We start from the raw sequence: 25,940 nt of genomic DNA, 5'->3' as shown, positions 1-25,940 counted from the left end.
TTAATTTTAATTTTCATATTTCCAACCTTTTAATTACACAGCACCCCGCCCTTTAGGCTACATAGGGTGTACCTCAGCGGCGACTTATATGTAATAAAAGGGAATTTAAGCTTGGGATTTTAAATACTTAGTTGACATGACAATGTGACACTGCATTCTAGCTGTAATGGCAAGTCTGGAACAAGTTTCAAGGTGCTACTTAAGTGGGTGGCACAATAAGTGCAGGTAGCATTTAATTTACAGGCCATGGGTATATGGAATACCACTCTATAAGGGACTTACAGAACAATGTAATATGCCAATTGGGTGTAAACCAACTAAACCATGTTTTAGGGAGAAAGCATATGCACTTTATATTAGTTTGTAGTTGTAAAGTGCACAGAGTCCTATGGGCAACAATAGCAAAACTCCAGCTAAAATAGGAGGAGGAAGCCAAAAGGTTTAGGAGTGACCCTGTAGAGAGGGCCATTTCTAACACTTACCAATCAATTAAATGATCTATATACTTCAGCAAATTACTGTGTATTTCTTTAAACGAGAACATGAACAGAAATTCATTAAAGAAAGAAAACAGATAAAACAATTCAATTTTGGAATTTGAAAAAAAAATAAAAACTTACATATGATTAAAAATGCTGAGGTAGATGCCAAACACCATGTGTATTATTCCCAAAATGACAGACATCTTCATCTTGTATGAGTTCAGGAAATTCAGCTTATTAGCTGCAACACTCCAGATCTCCGCAAAGGGTACAAAAAGAATCAAAGAGTAAAGGTTTGTTCCAATTAGAGCTTACAAAACAAGTAAGTACTCCCTTTATCAACAGTACAGTATGTATAACACAGCCAGTTGCATCATAGTAGAAACTAAATACGTTTTGTGTTACCTGTTTACAGTGGAAGCAATGACCTCAAGAGGAAAATAACAAAAAGATAAAAAAGGAGCTTTCATGGACAGGGATTTGTGTTGCCTATGGATTCATTCACAGCAACAATGTTACTATTTGCACCACAAGCTTTTAAGCCCAAGAAGCAGATGCACCGGGCCCAGATAAGTTAGATGCCCACTGCACCTATATCATGGGTCTTCCTCACCCGTCTAGGACCTAGCTCATTTCCTTCCTTGCCCCGGAGCACCTTGCTACATTTCTGCCTAAACATTCCACTTAACCATTACTCAAACCCAGGGCCCTACTGAGTCACTACTGAAATCCAGGGACAAAAACCTAAGCATTTTTGCACATCGAATCTGAGGAACCACCCAAGAGGGACACCCTAAATAGCCCTGGGAGGGGGATTGGTCACCTATCCAGGTGACCACCTATCAGGAGGGGGCTCTGGCGTCACCTGCCTGACCTAGCCACTCAGATGCTCCCAGAGGCCTCTGCCCACCTTGGATTCAAGATGGCAGAATCAAGGGACCCTCTGGAGGAGCTCTGAGCACCAACCCTTGGATGGTGATGGACAGGGGAGTGGTCACTCCCCTTTCCTTTGTCCAGTTTCGCATCAGAGCAGGAACTGGGGGTCCCTGAATGTAGGAGGCTGGACTGGCTTGTAGTGAGTACCAAGGGGTACTTGCACCTTGCACCAGGCCCAGTTATCCCTTATTAGTGTATAGGGTGTCTAGCAGCTTAGGCTGATAGATAATGGTAGCTTAGCAGAGCAGCTTAGGCTGAACTAGGAGACGTGTGAAGCTACTACAGTACCACTTAGTGTCATATGCACAATATCATAAGAAAACACAATACACAGTTATACTAAAAATAAAGGTACTTTATTTTTATGACAATATGCCAAAGTATCTTAGAGTGTACCCTCAGTGAGAGGATAGGAAATATACACAAGATATATATACACAATAGCAAAAATATGCAGTATAGTCTTAGAAAACAGTGCAAACAATGTATAGTTACAATAGGATGCAATGGGGAAACATAGGGATAGGGGCAACACAAACCATATACTCCAGAAGTGGAATGCGAACCACGAATGGACCCCAAACCTATGTGACCTTGTAGAGGGTCGCTGGGACTATTAGAAAATAGTGAGAGTTAGCAAAATAACCCACCCCAAGACCCTGAAAAGTGAGTGCAAAGTGCACCAAAGTTCCCCTAAGGACAAAATAGTCGTGTTAGAGGGAGAATGCAAGGAAAACACAAATCAGCAATGCAACAACGATGGATTCCTGTCTGAAGGTACCTGTGGAACAAGGGGACCAAGTCCAAAAGTCACAAGCAGCTCGGAGATGGGCAGATGCCCAAGAAATGCCAGCGGTTGGTGCAAAGAAGCTCTTACTAGGCTGAAGAACTGTGAATACTGCAGGAACGACAAGGGCTAGAGACTTCCCCTTTGGAGGATGGATCCCCCACGCCTTGGAGAGTCGTGCAGAAGTGTTTTCCCGCCGGATGGACGCCAACAAGCCTTGCTACACGCAAATCGTGCGTTTGGCGTTTTTGGACGCTGCTGGGGCCCAGGAGGGACCAGAAGGTCGCAAATTGGACCTGCAGAGAGAGGGGACGTCGAGCAAGACAAAGAGCCCTCACCGAAGCAGGTAGCACCCGGAGAAGTGCCAGAAACAGGCACTACGAGGATGCGTGAAACGGTGCTCACCGAAGTTGCACAAAGGAGTCCCACGTCGCCGGAGACCAACTTAGAAAGTCGTGCAATGCAGGTTAGAGTGCCGTGGACCCAGGCTTGGCTGTGCACACAGGATTTCCGCCGGAAGTGCACAGGGGCCGGAGAAGCTTGCAAAGTCGCGGTTCCCAGCAATGCAGCCCAGCGAGGTGAGGCAAGGACTTACCTACACCAAACTTGGGCTGAAGAGTCACTGGACTGTGGGGGTCACTTGGACGGTGTCGCTGGATTCGAGGGACCTCGCTCGTCGTGCTGAGAGGAGAACCAAGGGACCGGAGATGCAGCTTTTTGGTGCCTGCGGTTGCAGGGGGAAGATTCCGTCGACCCACGGGAGATTTCTTCGGAGCTTCTGGTGCAGAGAGGAGGCAGACTACCCCCACAGCATGCACAAGCAGGAAAACAGTCGAGAAGGCGGCAGGATCAGCGTTACAGAGTTGCAGTAGTCGTCTTTGCTACTATGTTGCAGGTTTGCAGGCTTCCAGCGCGGTCAGCGGTCGATTCCTTATCAGAAGGTGAAGAGGGAGATGCAGAGGAACTCGGCTGAGCTCATGCATTCGTTATCTAAAGTTTCCCCAGAGACAGAGACCCTAAATAGCCAGAAAAGAGGGTTTGGCTACCTAGGAGAGAGGAAAGGCTACTAACACCTGAAGGAGCCTATCAGCAGGAGTCTCTGACGTCACCTGGTGGCACTGGCCACTCAGAGCAGTCCAGTGTGCCAGCAGCACCTCTGTTTCCAAGATGGCAGAGGTCTGGAGCACACTGGAGGAGCTCTGGACACCTCCCAGGGGAGGTGCAGGTCAGGGGAGTGGTCACTCCCCTTTCCTTTGTCCAGTTTCGCGCCAGAGCAGGGGCTAAGGGGTCCCTGAACCGGTGTAGACTGGCTTATGCAGAATTGGGCACCTCTGTGCCCAACAAAGCATTTTCAGAGGCTGGGGGAGGCTACTCCTCCCCTGCCTTCACACCATTTTCCAAAGGGAGAGGGTGTCACACCCTTTCTCAGAGGAAGTTCTTTGTTCTGCCATCCTGGGCCAGGCCTGGCTGGACCCCAGGAGGGCAGCTGCCTGTCTGAGGGGTTGGCAGCAGCAGCAGCTGCAGAGAAACCCCAGGAAGGGCAGTCTGGCAGTACCAGGGTCTGTGCTACAGACCACTGGGATCATGGAATTGTACCAACAATGCCAGGATGGCATAGAGGGGGCAATTCCATGATCATAGACATGTTACATGGCCATATTCGGAGTTACCATGGTGAAGCTACATATAGGTAGTGACCTATATGTAGTGCACGCGTGTAATGGTGTCCCCGCACTCACAAAGTTCAGTGAATTGGCTCTGAACAATGTGGGGGCACCTTGGCTAGTGCCAGGGTGCCCACACACTAAGTAACTTTGCACCTAACCTTTACCAGGTAAAGGTTAGACATATAGGTGACTTATAAGTTACTTAAGTGCAGTGTAAAATGGCTGTGAAATAACGTGGACGTTATTTCACTCAGGCTGCAGTGGCAGGCCTGTGTAAGAATTGTCAGAGCTCCCTATGGGTGGCAAAAGAAATGCTGCAGCCCATAGGGATCTCCTGGAACCCCAATACCCTGGGTACCTCAGTACCATATACTAGGGAATTATAAGGGTGTTCCAGTAAGCCAATGTAAATTGGTAAAATTGGTCACTAGCCTGTTAGTGACAATTTGAAAGTAATGAGAGAGCATAACCACTGAGGTTCTGGTTAGCAGAGCCTCAGTGAGACAGTTAGGCACCACACAGGGAACATATACATGCACACCTATGAGCACTGGGGCCCTGTGTGACAGGGTCCCAGTGACACATACATATAGGCCACAAACCTATGAGCACTGGGGTCCTGACTAGCAGGATCCCAGTGACACATAACAACCATACTGAAAACATGGTGTTTTCACTATGAGCACTGAGGCCTGGCTATCAGGATCCCAGTGAGACAGTGAAAACAGTGACAAACACCCTGACATACACTCACAAACAGGCCAAAAGTGGGGGTAACAAGGCTAGAAAGAGGCTACCTTCTCACACAACCCCCCCCCAAACGAAGGACAATAAGGCTAACCTTGGCCAGTTGAGACTTTATTGTCTAAGTGGTGATAAGTAGAGAGTAGCTCTGCAATAGACTGGTTACTCCCTTTATCATCCACTATATGGTTACTTCCCTGTGGGGATGTAAACCACCCTGTTTGAAGTTTTTTAGCTAACCAACAATGTGAAGATGTATTTTCAGAGTTTCTATCAGTAAGTTTTAGTTTAGAGCAGTGGGAATTATCCACTGAACCTATTTGTAATGATGGAAATGCCAGACAGGGATGCTGTCTCAGTAAAGCCATAGCTGGGCAAAAACTTTGTCCATTTGGCTGGAAGAGGGAACAGGGATGCTGTTTCTCTTGAGTTGGAGCAGGGCAGGGATGCTGTCCTATGAGCTCCACACTAGGGCAGGGATGCTGTCCTAAGTGTTGTGAGGCAGTACAGGGTTTCTGCACTAAAGTTTCTCTGGGAGGGTTGGAGGGATGCTCCATGTTAACTAAAATGGTGTTCTTTTTGTCACCAATGTTAGTTATCCCACAGAGAGGTACTTCTACCTCAGGGAGTCCAGCTATGCCAGCTGATGATTCCCTTGGAACAGGTGCCACCCCAGGAGAGGTTTCTCCCACCACAGGAATGGTATCCTGAATGGTAGGGTGGTTAGGGGATACTGTGATACCCTTTTTACCTGTTGATGGAGAGGGATCCTGAGTTTTCAGGCCTTCTCTCCTTTGCTTTTTCATTTCAGTAGAAATGAGAGGGAACAATTCCTCAGGGATGCCCAGCATGGCTGCATGGGCATAAAACTCTACATCAGCCCAACCTGAGGCCTCTAGGTCATTACCTAAGAGACAGTCTACAGGTAAGCTAGGTGATACCACCACCTGCTTAGGGCCAGTAACTCCACCCCAACTAAACTGAATTATAGCTAAGGGAAGAAACTTAGTGGAGTTATGGACATCAATAATCTTATACTGTTGTCCAATGATGTGTTGTTCAGGAGGCACTAGGTTTTCAGTCACCAAAGTGAAACTGGCACCTGTGTCCCTGTAGGCCAAGGCCTCAACACCATTTATTGCAACTGTCTGCCTGTACTTATCCATTGTAAGGGGACAAGCAGCCAGTGTGGCAAGGCCAGTGCCACTAGGTGTGACAGAAACTGTCTTGGGACTGATTACATCAGTTTCCACTATGGACCCATAAGTGAACCCAACTACACCCTTTGCTTGACTGTTGCCAGCAGTCCCACCACTAGTACCACTACTGCTAGGGGCACTAGAGCTTGATGTATTAGTGGTGGTAGGCTCAGGGGGTTTACCTGGACAGGACTTATCCCCTGGCCTATGGCCTCTGTTTTTACACACAAAGCACCAAGGCTTTTTAATGTGTGCAGGTTGGGAAGAAGAGGAAGACTTTGTTTTATCCCCACCCTCTGAAGAGTGTTTAAGATTTGAAGTGGGATCTTTGGTTTTACCCTTATCCCCATGCTTATCTTGAGATTTTTCACCATCTTTCTTCTTATTGCCATCTTTGTCACCCCCTGTATGAACTTTTCTGTTCACTCTTGTTCTGACCCATTTGTCTGCCTTCTTTCCCAATTCTTGGGGAGAGGTCAGATCAGAGTCCACCAAGTACTGGTGCAACAAATCAGACACACAATTATTAAGAATATGCTCTCTCAGGATCAAGTTATACAGGCTGTCATAATCAGTAACTTTACTGCCATGTAACCACCCCTCCAAGGCCTTCACTGCCTGGTCAATGAAATCAACCCAGTCTTGTGAAGACTCCTTTTTGGTATCTCTGAACTTTATCCTGTACTGTTCAGTGGTTAAGCCATAACCATCCAGGAGTGCATTCTTAAGAACTTGGAAATTGTTAGCATCATTTTCTTTTACAGTAAGGAGCCTATCCCTACCTTTTCCAGTAAATGATAGCCATAGGATAGCAGCCCACTGCTTTTGAGGGACATCCTGTACAACACAGGCCCTCTCAAGTGCAGCAAACCACTTGTTAATGTCATCCCCCTCCTTGTAAGGGGGAACTATCTTATGCAGATTCCTGGAATCATGCTCTTTTGCAGGATGACTATGGGGAATACTGCTGCTGCCACCATGGGTATCTAAACCCATTTTCTGTCTTTCCCTCTCTATTTCTAAAGACTGTCTATCCAAATCCAGCTGTTGCTTCTTGAGCTTCAGTCTGGTTTGTTCCACTCTCAATCTATTGAGCTCCCTTTCTAACAATCTGTCATCAGGGTGGGTGGGAGGGACATTTCTAGATACAGAGGTATGATAGGAATGAACAGAAGGAGACCTGTCCCTTACAGAGGGCACCCTAACAGCTTGGCTACCAGTATAATGTGAGAGCACATCATCAGTATGATGTGATTCAACCTCTGTACCAACTATGCTAGACTGTCTAGTAATGGGCAGGGTAAGAAGTTTCTTTCCTGAACCTTTTCCTGGGGGAGTCCCTGGATCAGATTGAGAACCATTAGCTACTTTTTCCACAGATTGGGCACTTATGGCCTTATCCTGTACTCTAAGCATATTAATTAACAGTTCTAAGGAAGGATTCTTCCCTACACTCAAACCTCTCTCTATGCAGAGACTCCTTGCTCCTTTCCAGCTAAGGTGATCATATGCAAGTTTGGACAGTTCAACTTTTTGGCCTGTGCCAGACATTTTTAGAGAGAGTTAAAGTGATAGACAAAGAGAAAAAAGTTTTCAGAACTTTTTGGAAAGACAGAAAAAAACTTTTTAAACTTTTAAGAACTTTTTGAAAGTTTAGAAGTACTTTTCAGCACTTAGAAAAGAGTGAAAAGAGGAAATGCAAAACTTTTTGGCTATGTGTATATACACTGACCTTGTTTTGTATATTTTTCTCTTATGAAAAGTACAATGACAAGAGTGGTAAGTAGTCTCAAAGCACTTATCCCACCACTGCACAACCAATGTAGGAGGCTGGACTGGCTTGTAGTGAGTACCAAGGGGTACTTGCACCTTGCACCAGGCCCAGTTATCCCTTATTAGTGTATAGGGTGTCTAGCAGCTTAGGCTGATAGATAATGGTAGCTTAGCAGAGCAGCTTAGGCTGAACTAGGAGACGTGTGAAGCTACTACAGTACCACTTAGTGTCATATGCACAATATCATAAGAAAACACAATACACAGTTATACTAAAAATAAAGGTACTTTATTTTTATGACAATATGCCAAAGTATCTTAGAGTGTACCCTCAGTGAGAGGATAGGAAATATACACAAGATATATATACACAATAGCAAAAATATGCAGTATAGTCTTAGAAAACAGTGCAAACAATGTATAGTTACAATAGGATGCAATGGGGAAACATAGGGATAGGGGCAACACAAACCATATACTCCAGAAGTGGAATGCGAACCACGAATGGACCCCAAACCTATGTGACCTTGTAGAGGGTCGCTGGGACTATTAGAAAATAGTGAGAGTTAGCAAAATAACCCACCCCAAGACCCTGAAAAGTGAGTGCAAAGTGCACCAAAGTTCCCCTAAGGACAAAATAGTCGTGTTAGAGGGAGAATGCAAGGAAAACACAAATCAGCAATGCAACAACGATGGATTCCTGTCTGAAGGTACCTGTGGAACAAGGGGACCAAGTCCAAAAGTCACAAGCAGCTCGGAGATGGGCAGATGCCCAAGAAATGCCAGCGGTTGGTGCAAAGAAGCTCTTACTAGGCTGAAGAACTGTGAATACTGCAGGAACGACAAGGGCTAGAGACTTCCCCTTTGGAGGATGGATCCCCCACGCCTTGGAGAGTCGTGCAGAAGTGTTTTCCCGCCGGATGGACGCCAACAAGCCTTGCTACACGCAAATCGTGCGTTTGGCGTTTTTGGACGCTGCTGGGGCCCAGGAGGGACCAGAAGGTCGCAAATTGGACCTGCAGAGAGAGGGGACGTCGAGCAAGACAAAGAGCCCTCACTGAAGCAGGTAGCACCCGGAGAAGTGCTAGAAACAGGCACTACGAGGATGCGTGAAACGGTGCTCGCCGAAGTTGCACAAAGGAGTCCCACGTCGCCGGAGACCAACTTAGAAAGTCGTGCAATGCAGGTTAGAGTGCCGTGGACCCAGGCTTGGCTGTGCACACAGGATTTCCGCCGGAAGTGCACAGGGGCCGGAGAAGCTTGCAAAGTCGCGGTTCCCAGCAATGCAGCCCAGCGAGGTGAGGCAAGGACTTACCTACACCAAACTTGGGCTGAAGAGTCACTGGACTGTGGGGGTCACTTGGACGGTGTCGCTGGATTCGAGGGACCTCGCTCGTCGTGCTGAGAGGAGAACCAAGGGACCGGAGATGCAGCTTTTTGGTGCCTGCGGTTGCAGGGGGAAGATTCCGTCGACCCACGGGAGATTTCTTCGGAGCTTCTGGTGCAGAGAGGAGGCAGACTACCCCCACAGCATGCACAAGCAGGAAAACAGTCGAGAAGGCGGCAGGATCAGCGTTACAGAGTTGCAGTAGTCGTCTTTGCTACTATGTTGCAGGTTTGCAGGCTTCCAGCGCGGTCAGCGGTCGATTCCTTATCAGAAGGTGAAGAGGGAGATGCAGAGGAACTCGGCTGAGCTCATGCATTCGTTATCTAAAGTTTCCCCAGAGACAGAGACCCTAAATAGCCAGAAAAGAGGGTTTGGCTACCTAGGAGAGAGGAAAGGCTACTAACACCTGAAGGAGCCTATCAGCAGGAGTCTCTGACGTCACCTGGTGGCACTGGCCACTCAGAGCAGTCCAGTGTGCCAGCAGCACCTCTGTTTCCAAGATGGCAGAGGTCTGGAGCACACTGGAGGAGCTCTGGACACCTCCCAGGGGAGGTGCAGGTCAGGGGAGTGGTCACTCCCCTTTCCTTTGTCCAGTTTCGCGCCAGAGCAGGGGCTAAGGGGTCCCTGAACCGGTGTAGACTGGCTTATGCAGAATTGGGCACCTCTGTGCCCAACAAAGCATTTCCAGAGGCTGGGGGAGGCTACTCCTCCCCTGCCTTCACACCATTTTCCAAAGGGAGAGGGTGTCACACCCTTTCTCAGAGGAAGTTCTTTGTTCTGCCATCCTGGGCCAGGCCTGGCTGGACCCCAGGAGGGCAGCTGCCTGTCTGAGGGGTTGGCAGCAGCAGCAGCTGCAGAGAAACCCCAGGAAGGGCAGTCTGGCAGTACCAGGGTCTGTGCTACAGACCACTGGGATCATGGAATTGTACCAACAATGCCAGGATGGCATAGAGGGGGCAATTCCATGATCATAGACATGTTACATGGCCATATTCGGAGTTACCATGGTGAAGCTACATATAGGTAGTGACCTATATGTAGTGCACGCGTGTAATGGTGTCCCCGCACTCACAAAGTTCAGTGAATTGGCTCTGAACAATGTGGGGGCACCTTGGCTAGTGCCAGGGTGCCCACACACTAAGTAACTTTGCACCTAACCTTTACCAGGTAAAGGTTAGACATATAGGTGACTTATAAGTTACTTAAGTGCAGTGTAAAATGGCTGTGAAATAACGTGGACGTTATTTCACTCAGGCTGCAGTGGCAGGCCTGTGTAAGAATTGTCAGAGCTCCCTATGGGTGGCAAAAGAAATGCTGCAGCCCATAGGGATCTCCTGGAACCCCAATACCCTGGGTACCTCAGTACCATATACTAGGGAATTATAAGGGTGTTCCAGTAAGCCAATGTAAATTGGTAAAATTGGTCACTAGCCTGTTAGTGACAATTTGAAAGTAATGAGAGAGCATAACCACTGAGGTTCTGGTTAGCAGAGCCTCAGTGAGACAGTTAGGCACCACACAGGGAACATATACATGCACACCTATGAGCACTGGGGCCCTGTGTGACAGGGTCCCAGTGACACATACATATAGGCCACAAACCTATGAGCACTGGGGTCCTGACTAGCAGGATCCCAGTGACACATAACAACCATACTGAAAACATGGTGTTTTCACTATGAGCACTGAGGCCTGGCTATCAGGATCCCAGTGAGACAGTGAAAACAGTGACAAACACCCTGACATACACTCACAAACAGGCCAAAAGTGGGGGTAACAAGGCTAGAAAGAGGCTACCTTCTCACACTGAACCAGTGTAGACTGGTTTATGCCAGAAAGGCACCAAATGTGCCCTTCAAAGCATTGTCAGTGGCTTGGGGAGGCTACCCCTCCTAAGCCTGTAACACCTATATCCAAAGGGAGAGGGTATAACACCTCTCTTCCAAAGGAAATCCTTTGTTCTGTCTTCCTGGTCATGAGCTTATCAACCAACAGGGGGGTAGATACCTGTCTGGGAGGTGGCAGCAGCTTGGGATGCCTGGAAAACCTCAGAAGGCTGTAATGGCAATACTGGGGGTCCTCTACGGAGCCCCCAGAGTACATGGAATCGTGCAAACAATGAGTGCACCAACCAATGCAAAAGCATTGGGCTATGATTCCAACATGTTTGATATAAAAAATATGTCTCTGTTCAGAGTTACCATTATGTAGCTGGACATAGGTCCAGTACACACATAAAATGGCGTCCCCGCACTCACAAAGTCCAGAAAAATGGAGCTGGAGTTCGTGGAGGCACCTCTGCTCTTGCAGGGGTGCTCTCACACACAGGTACGTGCACCCTGTCCTCTGGGCTAGGAGGGCCTGCCATAGGGGTGACTTATAGTGGCCTGGTGTAGGAGGATGGCGTGGCTTATAGTGGGTACGTGATGGCACTTACACCTTGTGCCAGGTCCAGTTATCCCTTATTAGTAGATTAGTAGTGTTCTAGCAGCTTAGGCTGATAGAAGTAGCTATAGCAAGGCAGCCTAGGCTGATCTAGGAGACATGCAAAGCCCCTACTATACCACTTATATCATATAGATACTATATCATAAGAAACACAATACTCAGAGTTACTAAAAATAAAGGTACTTTATTTTAATGATAATGTGCCAAAAATATCTCAGAGGATATACTCCCTTGGGAGGTAAGTAAAATACACAAAATATACACACAAACCAAAATCAGGTAAGTAAACAGTTAGAAAAAAAGTGCAAACACTGTAGAATACAATAGGATGCAATAGGCCTAGATGCAACACAAACCATGTACTCCGAAAGTGGAATGCGAACCACAAATGGACCCCTAGGCTAGTGTTGTGTGTGGAGGGTCACTGGGAGTGTAAGAAAATACTAAGGGTGTCCAAGATACCCCACCCCAAAACCCTGGAAAGTAGGAGTAAAGTACTACTATTTCCCCAGAAACAAACTAAACTTGTGATAGAGGACTTTGCAAAGACCACAACAAACTGCAACACACTGAAGACGGATTCCTGGACCTGAGGACCTGTAAAGGAAGGGGACCAAGTCCAAGAGTCGTGAAAGTGTCCAGGGGGGGCAGGAGACCACTAAACCCCAGATGAAGGTGCAAAATGGCTGCCTCCGGATGAAAAAAGCTGAAGATTCTGCAACAACAAAAGGTGCTAGGAACTTCTCCTTCGTGCAAAAGAAGTCCCACGGAGTGCTGGAGGATGCAGAGTTGTTTCTTTGGCAAAAGACCGCCAACAAGCCTTGCAAGTTTCAAGGGTTGCAGTTAAAGAAAAAGGATTCTGCCGAGGCCCAGGGAGGACCAGGATGTCGCCACTTGGGAGAGGAGACAGAGAGGGCAACCAGCAATGTAGAGAGCCCACGCATAAGAAGATAGCACCCACTGAAGCACTTGAACAGGGGTTCAAGAAATCTGAACATGGCGGTCATCTCAACATTGCAAAAGAGGGTCCCACGAAGCCGGTGGTCAACTCAGGGAGTTGAGCAATGCAGGGCAGAGCGCTGGGGACCTGGGCTTGGCTGTGCATGAAGGATTCTGTGGAAATGTGCACAGGAGCCCTAGCAGCTGCAGTTCACACAGTGCACAGGATTACTGTCTGGAGAGGGGAGGCAAGGACTTACCGCCTCCAAACTTGGACAGTTGGACCACTGGACAGTCTGGGTCACTTGGGTCCACCACTTGTGTTCCAGGGGCCACGTTGGTCAGGATGAGAGGGGTCCCAGAGTACCGGTGACGCTGAAGTTTGCTGCCTACTGAAGCAGGGGGAAGATTCCGTCGACCCACAGGAGATTTCTTCGTGGCTTCCAGTGTAGGATGAAGGCAGGCAGCCCCCAAAGCATGCACCACCAGGAAACAGTCCAGAAAGCACGCAGGATTAGGCACTACAATGTCGCTGGTAGTCTCCTTGCTACTTTGTTGCAGTTTTGCAGTTGTCCTGGTGGAGTTAGCGGTCGATCCTTGGCAGAAGTCGAAGAGAGAGCAGAGGAACTCTGGTGAATTCTTGCAAGTTGTTATCTGAGGAAAAGCCCACGGGAAAGACCCTAAATAGCCCTCGAAGGAGGATTGGCCACCTAGTCAGGTAAGCACCTATCAGGAGGGGTCTCTGACGTCACCTGCTGGCCCTGGCCACTCAGAGGCCTCCAGAGTGCCCTCACACCTCTGGATCGAAGATGGCAGTAGTCTGGGACACACTGGAGGAGCTCTGGGCACCACCCCTGGGGTGGTGATGGACAGGGGAGTGGTCACTCCCCTTTCCTTTGTACAGTTTTGCACCAGAGCAGGGACTGGGGGTTCCCTGAACCGGTGCAGACTGGCTTATGCAAGGAGGGCACCATCTGTGCCCTTCAAAGCATTTGCAGAGCCTGGGAGAGGCTTCCACTCCCTAGCCCTTAGCACCTATTTCCAAAGGGAGAGGGTGTAACACCCTCTCTCAGAGGAAATTCTTTGTTCTGCCTTCCTGGGACTGGGCTACCCAGACCCCAGGAGGGCAGAAACCTGTCTGTGGGGTAGCAGCAGCGGTAGCTGCAGAGAAAACCCCAGAGAGCTGGTTTGGCAGTACTCAGGGTCCATAGTGGAGCCCCGGGGATGCATGGGATTGGCACCCCAATACCAGATTTGGCATGGGGGGACAATTCCATGATCTTAGACATGTTACATGGCCGTATTCTGAGTTAGCATTGTGGAGCTACATATAGGTATTGACCTATATGTAGTGCACGCGTGTAATGGAGTCCCCGCACTCACAAAGTCTGGGGAAATGGCCCTGAACAATGTGGGGGCACCTTTGCTAATGCAAGGGTGCCCTCACACTTAGTAACTTTGCACCTAAGGTTAGAGATATGGGTGACTTATAAGTTACTTAAGTGCAGTGTAAAATGGCTGTGAAATAACGTGTGCGTACATTCAGGCCACAAACTATGAGCACTGCGGTCTAGGCTAGCAGGGTCCCAGTGAGACAGGGACACCATTACAAGTGTGCACTATATATAGGTCAATACCTATATGTAGCTTCACAACGGTAACTCCGAGTATGGCCATGTAACATGTCTAAGATTATGGAATTGTCCCCCTATGCCAAATCTGGCATTGGGGTGCCATTCCCATGCATCCCCAGGGCTCCATTATGGACCCCAGGTACTGCCAAACCAGCTTTCCGGGGTTTTCTCTGCAACTACCACTGCTGCCAACCCACAGACAGGGTTCTGCCCTCCTGGGGTCTGGACAGCCCAGTCCCAGGAAGGCAGAACAAATAATTTCCTCTGAGAGAGGGTGTTACACCCTCTCCCTTTGGAAATAGGTGTTAAGGGCTGGGGAGGAGTAGATTCCCCCAGCCTCTGGAAATGCTTTGAAGGGCACAGATGGTGCCCTCCTTGCATAAGCCAGTCTACACCGGTTCAGGGAACCCCCAGTCCCTGCTCTGGCACAAAACTGGACAAAGGAAAGGGGAGAGACTACTACCCTGTCCATCACCACCCCACGGGTGGTGCCCAGAGCTCCTCCAGTGTGTCCCAGACCTCTGCCATCTTGAAATCAGAGGTGTGAGGGCACAATGGAGGCTTCTGAGTGGCCAGTGCCAGCAGGTGACGTCAGAGACCCCTCCTGATAGGTGCTTACCTCACTAGGGGGCCAATCCTCCTCTGAGGGCTATTTAGGGTCTCTCCTGTGGGCTTTTCCCCAGACAAACGACTTGCAAGAATTCACCAGAGTTGCTCTGCACCTCTCTCTCTGACTTCTGCCACAGATCAACCGCTGACTGCTCCAGGACGCCGGCAAAACTGCAACAAAGTAGCAAGAAGACTACCAACGACATTGTAGCGCCTAATCCTGTTGGCTTTCTTGACTGTTTCCTGGTGGTGCATGCTCTGAGGGCTGTCTGCCTTCACCCTGCACTGGAAGCCATGAAGAAATCTCCAGTGGGTTGACAGAATCTTCCCCCTGCTCCACCAGGCACCAAACTTCAGTGTCACTGGTACTCTGGGACCCCTCTCATCCTGACGAGCGTGGCCCCTGGAACACAAGTGGTGAACCCAAGTGACCCAGACTGTCCAGTGGTCCAACTGTCCAAATTTGGTGGAGGTACGTCCTTGCCTTCCCTCTCCAGACAATAATCCTGTGCACTGTGTGAACTGCAGTTGCTAGGGCACTATTGCAAGGAATCCTTAATGCACAGCCTAGCCCAGGTCCCCAGCACTCTGTCCTACATTGCTCAACTCACTGAGTTGACCTCCGGGTTTGTGGGACCATCTTTTGTAGTGTTGAGATGACCACCATGCTCAGTCTTCTTGAACCCCTGTTCAAGGACTTCTGCAGGTGCTGCCTTCTTGTGCATGGGCTCTCTGTGTTGCTGAGGGCCCCCTCTGTCTTCTCTCCGAAGTGGCGATATCCTGGTCCTTCCTGGGCCCGGACAGCACCCTTTTTCTTCAAATGTGACCTTTGCAGCTAGCAAGGTTTGTTTGCGGTCTTTCTCCAAGGAAACAACTCTGCATCCTCCAGCACTCTGTAGGACATCTTCTGCACAAAGGAGAAGTTCCTAGCACTTTTCCTTTTTGCAGAATCTTCAGTTTCCTCCATCCAGAGGCAGCCATTTTGCACCTTCATCCGGGGTTTAGTGGGCTCCTGCCCCCCTGGACACTTTCACGACTCTCGGACTTGGTCCCCTTCCTTTACAGGTCCTCAGGTCCAGGAATACATCTTCAGTGCTTTGCAGTCTGTTGTGGTCTTTGCAGATTCCTCTATCCCGAGTTTTGTGTGTTTCTGGGGAAGTAGCAGCACTTTAGTCCTACTTTTCAGGGCCTTGGGGTGGGGTATCTTGGACACCATTAGTGTTTTCCTACACTCCCAGCGACCCTCTAAACAATGTAGAATACAATAGGATGCGATAGGCCTAGGGGCAACACAAACAATATATTCTGAAAGTGGAATGCGAACCATAAATGGACCCCTAGGCTAGTGTAGTGTGTAGCATAGGTTTTCTTACACTCCCAGCGACCCTCTACACACTACACTAGGCCTGGGGTCCCTAAGTGGTTCGCATTCCACTTTCTTAGTATATGGCTTGTGACGCCCCTCGGCCTATTGCATCCTATTGTATTCTACAGTGTTTGCACTACTTTTCTAACTGTTTACTTACCTGATTTTGGTTTGTGTGTATATTTTGTGTATTTTACTTACCTCCTAAGGGAGTATATCCTCTGAGATATTTTTGGCACATTGTCACTAAAATAAAGCACCTTTATTTTTAGTAACTCTGAGTATTGTGATTCTTACGATATGGTGACAAGTTTTGCATGTCTCCTAGTTCACCCTATGCTGCTCTGCTATAGCTACCTCTAGCAGCCTAAGCTGCTAGAACACTACTAATCTACTAATAAGGGATAACTGGACCTGACACAAGGTGTAAGTACCACAAGGTACCCACTATAAGCCAGGACTGCCTCCTACATTGGTAGTGCAGCGGTGGGATAAGTACCTGTAACTGCTTTACCACTTTGTCATTGGTGCTTTTCATAAGAAAAACATATTCCAAGTACTGAAAAATATACACAGTTAACCTAAACAGTTTAACTTTCTTTCTACAAACTTTTTAAAAAGTTTCTGAAATTTTTTGAAAAGTTTGAAAAGTTTTCCTCTTTTCTTTAAATGTTTCTAAAAACTTTTTTCTTTCTGTCCTAAACCCTTTCTAACAACCATGTCTGCAGTAGAACTTACTCCCACAGTTGTCAAGGCAACCTACGGTAGTTTAAAGTTTAAAAGTTTGAGGGGTCTCTACATAGAAATAGGTTTAAGCATTGGCAAGAACCCTGCCAAAGATCTTCTCCTTAGCCTTCTCCAGGGGAGGGCCCTGAGGATGCTGGTGAAAGTTCACCCAAAGACCTGCCAGCAAACAGGCCACCTAGTGACACTGGTAGTGGGAGAGGGTCACACACTACTAGGGCACCTTTCAATGCAAAAGGGCAGGTAACTAGAGTCCAGACAGTTAGAGACAGGTCCACTTCTGCCAATTCCCACATTTCCTCTGTGTCTCAGAATTCCCAGCCTCCCACCCTGAGGATAACACCCTAGAGAGGGAACTCAGAAAGCTGAGGTTGGAAGAGGCCAGACTGAAGCTGAGCCAGCAGCAGTTGGCCTTAGGCAGGGAATCTCTAGATGTAGAGAGGGAAAGGCATAGGGTGGGGTTAGTTCCCTATGGTGGCAGCAGCAGTCTCCTTGATAGTAATCCTGTAAGAGAACAAGATTATAGAAACCTGCATAAGAAAGTCTTCCCTTACAAGGAGGGGGATGGCAATAATAAGTGGTTTGCTGCACTTGAGAGGGCCTGTATGGTACAGTTGGTCCCTCAAAGGCAGTGGGCTTCTATCTTGTGGTTATCTTTCACTGGTAAGGAGAGGGATAGGCTCCTTACTGTCAGAGAAAGTGATGCTAATAATTACAAAGTTTTGAAGGATGCACTCATAGATGGATTTGGCTTAATCACTGAACAATACAGGATAAAGTTCAGAGATATCAGAAAAGAGTCCTCTCAAGACTGGACAGACTTTGTAGACTGTTCTGTTCAGTGAAGGCCTTGGAGGGATGGTTACATGGCAGTAAGGTGACTGACTATGAAAGCCTATATAAACTTATTTTGAGAGAGTATATTTTGAATAATTGTGTGTCTGACTTGTTACATCAGTAATTGGTGGACTCAGATCTGACCTCTCCCCAAGAATTGGGAAAGATGGCAGACAAATGGGTCAGAACAAGAGTGAGCAAAAAAACTCATACAGGTGGTGACAAGGATGGCAAGAAGAAGGATGGTAACTCTTCTGACAAGGGTGGGGACAAAGATAAAAAAACATTCTGATTCTTCATTAGGCCCACAAAAATCCTCTGGGGGTGGTGGGTCCAAATCCTCTTCCAACAATCAAAAGAAGCCATGGTGTTATTTATGTAAATGTAAAGGCCATTGGGCAAGTGATTCCACCTGCCCACAGAAAAACACTAAGGCTCCCACTACCACAACCCCAATTGCATCCTCTACTGCCCCTAATGATAGCAGTGGTGGTGGGAAGTCTACTACAAATAGCCAATCAAAGGGTGTAGCTGGGCTCACCATTGGTAGTGTAGTTGGGGTTGGTCTTGTTAGGTAGATCACAGAGGCTGTTTTAGTCTCTGATGGTGGTATTGACTTTGCCATGTTGGTTGCTTGTCCCCTTAACATGGGTAAGTACAAGCAACATCCCCTAATAAATGGGGTTGAGGTTGAGGCCTACAGGGATACAGGAGCCAGTGTCACTATGGTGATTGAGAAACGGGTTCACCCTGATCAACACCTACTTGGTCAGCAGTACCAAGTGACTGATGCTCATAACAACATTCTTAGCCACCCCATGGCGGTTGTGAATCTCAACTGGTGGGGGGGGGGGTTACTGGTTCAAAGAAAGTTGTGGTAGCCACTGATTTACCTGTAGATTGCTTACTAGGCAATAATTTGGAGACATCAGCTTGGGCTGAAATGGAGTTGGAGGTTCATGCAGAAATGCTTGGCATTCCTGGGCATATCTTTGCTTTGACAAGGGCTCAGGCCAAGAAGCAAAGAGGAGAGGGAAGCTTGGATCCTGGAACAGTGGACCAAGTGCTCCCAGGAGCTAGGGGTAGAAAGGGTAAATCCTTGCCCACTATCCCTCCCTCTCCAGAAGATTCCCCTTTTGGGGAAGAGGAACCCTCTCCCTGTGAAGAACCTATGCCAGATGAGCTGGCAGCAGACACTGCTGAGTTTTTGGGTGCAGGGGGGCCTGCTAGGGAAGAGCTGAGTGTAGCACAGCAGACCTGTCCCACACTAGAGGGATTAAGACAGCAAGCTGTCAAACAGCAGAATAAGGATGTTACTGATAGCCATAAGGTCTATTGGGAAGTCAACCTCATTTATACTGAGTCAAGGGACCCTAAACTTGGAGCTACCAGGAGATTGTTCATCCCTTTGCAGTATAGGGAGTTTTGTCTGACCTTGGCACATGACATTGCTTTGGCTGGGCATTTGGGCCAGAGCAAAACTTGGGACAGACTTGTTCCATTGTTTCACTGGCCTCACTTGTCAGAGGACACTAAGGTGTTTTGTTGCTCCTGTGTGACCTGCCAAGCCATTGGCAAGACTGGTGGCATACCTAAGGCCCCCTTAATTCCACTTCCAGTGGTTGGGGTTCCCTTTCAAAGGGTAGGGGTTGACATAGTTGGCCCCCTCGACCCTCCAACAGCTTCAGGCATTAGATTCATCCTTGTGGTAGTGGACCATGCTAATAGGTATCCTGAAGTAATTCCCTTAAGGACCACTACAGCTCCTGCAGTGGCAAAGGCCCTCCTGGGAATCTTTTCCAGAGTGGGCTTCCCTAAGTAAGTGGAGTCAGACAGGGGTAGTTACTTCATGTCTGCATACCTCAAAGCTATGTGAAAGCAGTGTGGTGTAACTTATAAGTTCACTACTCCTTATCATCCACAGTCAAATGGTCTGGTTGAGAGGTTCAATAAAACTCTCAAAGGTATAATTATGGGACTCCCTGAAAAACTCAGAAGGAGATGGGATGTCCTGTTGCCATGCCTCCTTTTTGCTTACAGGGAGGTACCCCAAAAAGGAGTGGGCTTTAGCCCCTTTGAACTCCTCTTTGTGCACCCTGTAAGAGGTTCCCTTGCACTTATGAAGGAGGGTTGGGAACAACCTTTAAAAGTTCCAAAGCAAGACATTGTGGACTTTGTACTTGACCTAAGATCCAGAATGGCTGAGTACATGAAAGAGGCCAGTAAAAACATTCAAGCCAGCCAAGAGCTCCAAAAGCAATGGCATGACCAGAAGGCTGTCCTGACCCAGTACCACACAGGACAGAAGGTGTGGCTATTGGAGCCTGTGGCCCCAAGAGCACTCCAGGACAAATGGAGTGGACCCCATCTCATTGTTGAAGAGAAGGATGAGGTTACCTATTTGGTAGACCTGGGCACTGCCAGGAGTCCCCTTAGGGTGCTCCATGACAACCGCCTAAAACCCTACTATGACAGGGATGCCTTAACCCTGCTCATGGCAACTGATGAGGGGCAGGAAAAAGAGAGTGACCCTCTTCCTGACCTCTTCCCACCACTGAAGCTGATGGCTTAGTGCTTGCAGATTGCCTTACTGCCGAGCAGAAGGACAACTGTATAAATCTCCTGGGCCAATTCTCTGACCTCTTCTCACTGATACCAGGTACCACTACCTGGTGTGAGGACACAATCAATACTGGAGGCAGTTTACCTGTCAAAAGTAAGATTTATAGGCAGCCTCACCAGGTCAGAGATTGCATAAAACAAGAGGTACAGAAAATGCTGGACTTAGGAGTGATTGAGCCTTCAGAAAGCCCACAGGCTAGCCCAGTGGTGCTTGTCCCAAAACCTCACAGTAAGGATGGTAAAAGAGAAATGAGGTTTTGTGTTGACTACAGAGGACTCAATCAAGTAAGCAAAACAGATACTCACCCTATACCCAGGGCAGATGAGCTAATAGATACACTGGCTTCTGCCAAGTATCTAAGCACTTTTGATTTAACTGCAGGGTATTGGCAGATTGAATTATTAGAAGATGCTAAACCTAAAACTGCATTTTCCACCATTGGAGGGCACTGCCAGTTCACTGTTATGCCCTTTGATTTGAAGAATGTACCTGCCACTTTTCAGAGGTTGGTGAGCACAGTCCTACAAGGTTTAGAAGCGTTTAGTGCAGCATATCTAGATATTATAGCTGTCTTTAGCTCTATCAGGGATGAGCATCTGGTCCACCTATGGAAAGTTTTAGAGGCCATGCAAAAGGCAGGCCTCACTATAAAGGCTTCAAAGTGCCAGATAGGGCAGGGGAAAGTGGTTTATCTGGGCCACCTGGTAGGTGGGGAACAGATTGCACCATTGCAGGGGAAGATCCAGACCATTATGGAATAGGCTCCCCCTACAACTCAAACCCAGGTGAGAGCCTTCTTAGGCCTCACAGGGTACTATAGGAGGTTCATTAAGAACTATGGCTCAATTGCAGCTCCTCTTAATGACCTCACTAGTAAGAAGATGCCTAAAAAGGTATTGTGGACAGCTAGCTGTCAAAAGGCTTTTGATGAGCTCAAATAGACCATGTGCTCTGCACCTGTCCTAAAAAGCCCTTGTTACTCCAAGAAGTTCATAGTCCAGACTGATGCTTCTGAATTAGGGCGTATGGGCAGTGCTGTCACAGCTTAACACTGAGGGCCATGATCAACTTGTTGCTTTATTCAGCAGGAGGTTGACCCCTAGAGAAAAGCATTGGTCTGCCATAGAGAGGGAGGCCTTTACTGTGGTCTGGGCACTGAAAAAGTTGAGACCATACCTGTTTGGTACTCACTTTATTATTCAGACAGACCACACATTTCTATTATGGTTTAAACAAAAGAAAAGTGAAAACCCTAAATTGTTGAGGTGGTCTATCTCCCTACAGGGAATGGACTACACTGTGGAACATAGACCTGGGAGTACCCACTCTAATGCAGATGGACTCTCCAGATATTTCCACTTAGACAATGAAGAGTCATCTGGGCAAGGTAGCCTTATTATCCCTCATTTGGGAGGGGTTGTGTAGGAAAGTACCATCTTGCCTGGCAGGTTACCCCCAATTTTTACTTGTGTGTCAGTTTGTTTTTGCCTGTCTCACTGGGGTCCTGCTAGCCATGACCTCAGTGCTCATAGTTGTGGCCTGAATGTGTTCCCTGTGTGCTGCCTAACTGTGTCACTGAGGCTCTGCTAACCAGGACATAGGTGTTTATGCTCTCTCTGCTTTTTAAAATTGTCACTGCAGGCTAGTGACTAATTTTACCAGTTCTCATTGGCACACTCTGTAGGAGGATGGCCTGGCTTATAGTGGGTACCTTGTGGTACTTACACCCTGGGCCAGGTCCAGTTATCCCTTATTAGTAGAAAAGAGGTGTTTCTTGCAGCTTAGGCTGATAGAAGGTGGCTATGGCAAAGCAGCTTAGGCTGAACTAGGAGACATGCACAGCTCCTACTATACCACTTATATCATGTAGCACAATATAATAAGAAAACACAATACTCAGAGTTACTAAAAATGAAGGTACTTTATGTTTATGACAATATGCCAAAAGTATCTCAGTAAGTACCCTCAGTTAGAAGGTAAGTAATATGCACAAGTCATGCACACAAACCCAAAACAGGTAAGTAATAGTAAGAAAAGAAAAGTAATGCAAACAGTGTAGAATTACAATAGGACGCAATAGGTGAACATAGGTCTAGGGGCAACACAAACCATATACTAAAAAGTGGAATGCAAATCACGAATGGACCCCAGACCTATGGGAGCTTGTAGAGGGTCACTGGGACTGCAAGAAAACAGTCAGGGTGCCCAAGATACCCCACCCCAAGACCCTGAAAAGTAGGAGTAAAGTACCTCTACTACCCCAGTAGGACACAATAGTCGTGATAGGGGGATTCTGCAAGAACCACAAATACCAGCAAAGCACTGAAGACGGATTCCTGGACCAGAGGACCTGCAAGGCAAGGGGACCAAGTTCAAGAGTCGCGATAGTGTCCAGGGGGGGCAGGAGCCCAGGAAACCCTGGATAAAAGTGCAAGAAGGCTGCCTCCGGGTGGAAGAAGCCTAGGATTCTGCAACAATGAAGAGAGCTAGGAACTTCTCCTTTGGATGGAAGATGTCCCATGGCGTGCTGGAGGCTGCAGAAGTGTTTCCACGTAGAACTACCGCAAAAAAGCCTTGCTAGCTGCAAGGGTTGCAGTAGAGGTTTTTGGGTGCTGCTGGGGACCAGGAAGGACCAGGATGTCGCCCTTTGGAGGAGGAGACAGAGGGGACGCTCAGCAAATCAGAGAGCCCCCACAGAAGCAGGCAGCACCCGCAGAAGTACAAGAGCAGGCACTTAGAAGATTTGTGAACCAGAGCTGGCTCAGAGTCACAAAGGAGGGTCCCATGATGTCGGAGTCCAAATCAGAGGGTTGAGCACTGCAGGACAGAGTGCTAGGGATCCAGGTTAGTCTGTGCACGAAGGAATCCTTGGAGGAGTCCACAGAAGCCGTAGCAGCTGCAAATCATGCAGTTCACAGGTTTGCAGTCTAGCGTGGGGAGGCAAGGATCACTGGACTGTGAGGGTGACTTGGATAGAGTTACTGTGTTCCAGGGACCACGCTCATCAGGATGAGAGGGGACCCAGAGGACCAGTGAAGCAGTCTTTTGGTGCCTGGTTAGCAGGGGGAAGATTCTGTCGACCCACGGGGGATTTCTTCTTGGCTTCCAGTGCAGGGTGAAGGCAGACAGCCCCCAGAGCATACACCACCAGGAAACAGTCGAGAAAGCCGGCAGGATTAGGCGCTACAATGTTGCTGGTAGTCGTCTTCAAACTTTGTTGCGCCTTTGCAGGCGTCCTGGAGCAGTCAGTGGTCGATCCTTGGCAGAAGTCGAAGAGGGAAGTGCAGAGGAACTCTGGCGAGCTCTTGCATTCGTTATCTGAAGAATTCCCCAGAGGAGAGACCCTAAATAGCCAGAAAAGGAGGTTTGGCTACCAAGAAAGGAGGATTGGCTACCAAGAAAGGTAAGAGACTATCAGAGGGGGTATCTGACGTCACCTGCTGGCACTGGCCACTCAGAGCAGTCCAGTGTGCCCCCAACACCTCTGTTTCCAAGATGGCAGAGGTCTGGGACACACTGGAGGAGCTCTGTGCACCTCCCCTGGGAGGTACTGGTCAGGGGAGTGGTCACTCCCCTTTCCTTTGTCCAGTTTCGCACCAGAGCAGGGCTGGGGGATCCCTGAACCGGTGTAGACTGCCTTATGCAGAGATGGGCACCATCTGTGCCCATCAAAGCATTTCCAGAGGCTGGGGGAGGCTACTCCTCCCCAGCTCTTCACACCTATTTCCAAAGGGAGAGGGTGTAACACCCTCTCTCAGAGGAAATCCTTTGTTCTGCTTTCCTGGGCAGGGCTATTTATAAACCACAGAGGGTAACCCAAAAACCCGATCGGGCTGGGTAGAAGATAATCATTACATACAGCAATGCCCTGACGGGGAAATATCAACAAATTATTTATATATCATAAAACAACATAGGTGAAAACAGAAAAACTATTTATTTATATAAATATATATATTGATTATTATTATTTTTTTTACTTATATATAAATATCAATTTAATATATTCATCCTATATGGACAACCCATCTAGTAAAACAACACACCAAAAGACAGATAGTGTGAAAAAGAAAAGTGCTCGTGATTAATAGAAAGAAGAATAATACATATTCCAATTAATCAAAAACCTATACAAAAAACATTAAAAACAGTTGGTTGGTTCTTTTCTGTTTGCTGCATTAACTCCATTCCAAATCCTCAGAGAGTCTAAATCAATTCCTTTAATCCTTCAAAGATCCTCTGCAGAAACCAATCCAGACTATGATATATCCGTCGACCTTTCAACCCCTCTATACCTTGGGCCAAATCCCAGCTCCACAATGGGTCTTCTTCAGGACTAGTACAATGGGAGTCCCTTAAATATATCCTCAAAATTCTTCACTTCTTTTACTTGTCTATTTATGAGGAGATCATATCTGATTTTAAAATATCATTCCTCCTCATATACCAGGTCACCAATCAATTCCAATGCACTCTTCATTCACGTGTGAGGCCTTCAGAAGACTGAGCGTTCACAAAGCAAACCCTGGGGCTGGCTGGACCCCAGGAGGGCAGAATCCTGTCTGATGGGTTGGCAGCAACAGCTGCAGTGGAAACCCCAGAAAGGCAGTTTGGCAGTACCCGGGTTCTGTGCTAGAGACCCGGGGGATCAAGGAATTGTCCCCCCAATACTAGAATGGTATTGGGGGGACAATTCCATGATCTTAGACATGTCATATGGCCATGTTCGGAGTTACCATTGTGACGCTATACATAGGTAATGACCTATGTATAGTGCACGCATGTAATGGTGCCCCCGCACTCACAAAGTCCGGGAAATTTGCCCTGAATGATGTGGGGGCACCTTGGCTAGTGCCAGGGTGCCCACACACTAAGTAACTTGGCACCCAACCTTCACTAAGTGAAGGTTAGACATATAGGTGACTTATAAGTTACTTATGTGCAGTGAAAAATGACTGTGAAAAAACGTGGACATTATTTCATTCAGGCTGCAGTGGCAGTCCTGTGTAAGAATTGTCTGAGCTCCCTATGGGTGGCAAAAGAAATGATGCAGCCCATAGGGATCTCCTGGAACCCCAATACCCTGGGTACCTAGGTACTATATACTAGGGAATTATAAGGGTGTTTCAGCGTGCAAATCAGAATTGGTACATTTAGTCACTAGCCTGCAGTGACAAATTTAGAAAGCAGAGAGAGCATAAACACTGAGGTTCTGGTTAGCAGAGCCTCGGTGATACAGTTAGGCACCACACAGGGAACACATACAGGGCACACTTTATGAGCATTGGGGTCCTGGCTAGCAGGATCCCAGTGGCACAGGCAAAAACAAACATATTTACATTAAAAATGGGGGTAACATGCCAGGTAAGATGATACTTTCCTACATGCACTTCTTCCAAAAGTTCTTCATGCACAGCGTAGCCCAAGTCCCCAGCACTTTATCCTGTGACGCTCAGCTCCCTGAGTTGTTCTCCTGCGGCGTGGGATCCCTTTTTGTAGTGCTGCGATGACCACACTTTGCAACTCCTTTGTCCCCGTGTCCTGGGACTCCTTTGGGTGCTGCCTTGTCTTCTGAGGGTTCACTGAAGTGCTGAGAACCCCTCTGTCTCCTCAATCCAAGTTGAGACCCCCAGGTCCCGCCTGGGCCCGGGCAGCTCCTCTTTGACACAAAACGCGTTCTTGCATGAACCAAGGCTTGTTGGCGGAATCCAGTGGTGCAAACAGCCTGCATCCAACGACTCGACGTGGGACATCTCTTGCACCAA

At 47.9% G+C, this 25,940-nt stretch overlaps 1 protein-coding gene across 1 annotated transcript in view; it reads right to left on the bottom strand.

Annotated features, from left to right (window-relative positions):
• LOC138287144 (V-type proton ATPase 116 kDa subunit a 4-like) overlaps positions 1 to 25,940 on the bottom strand; it is a 1,145,905-nt gene that overhangs the window by 452,280 nt on the left and 667,685 nt on the right. Inside the window, exon 7 of the mRNA XM_069227503.1 lies at positions 621 to 739. Coding sequence (XP_069083604.1) covers positions 621 to 739 — 119 coding nt within the window. The remainder of the gene's footprint in view (positions 1 to 620; positions 740 to 25,940) is intronic.

The sequence above is a fragment of the Pleurodeles waltl genome, chromosome 4_1, assembly GCF_031143425.1.
Source record: "Pleurodeles waltl isolate 20211129_DDA chromosome 4_1, aPleWal1.hap1.20221129, whole genome shotgun sequence".
Taxonomy (NCBI): Eukaryota; Metazoa; Chordata; class Amphibia; order Caudata; family Salamandridae; genus Pleurodeles; species Pleurodeles waltl.
The sequence above is the reverse complement of the archived record's forward strand: the minus strand, read 5'-3'. Positions and strand labels throughout refer to the sequence as shown.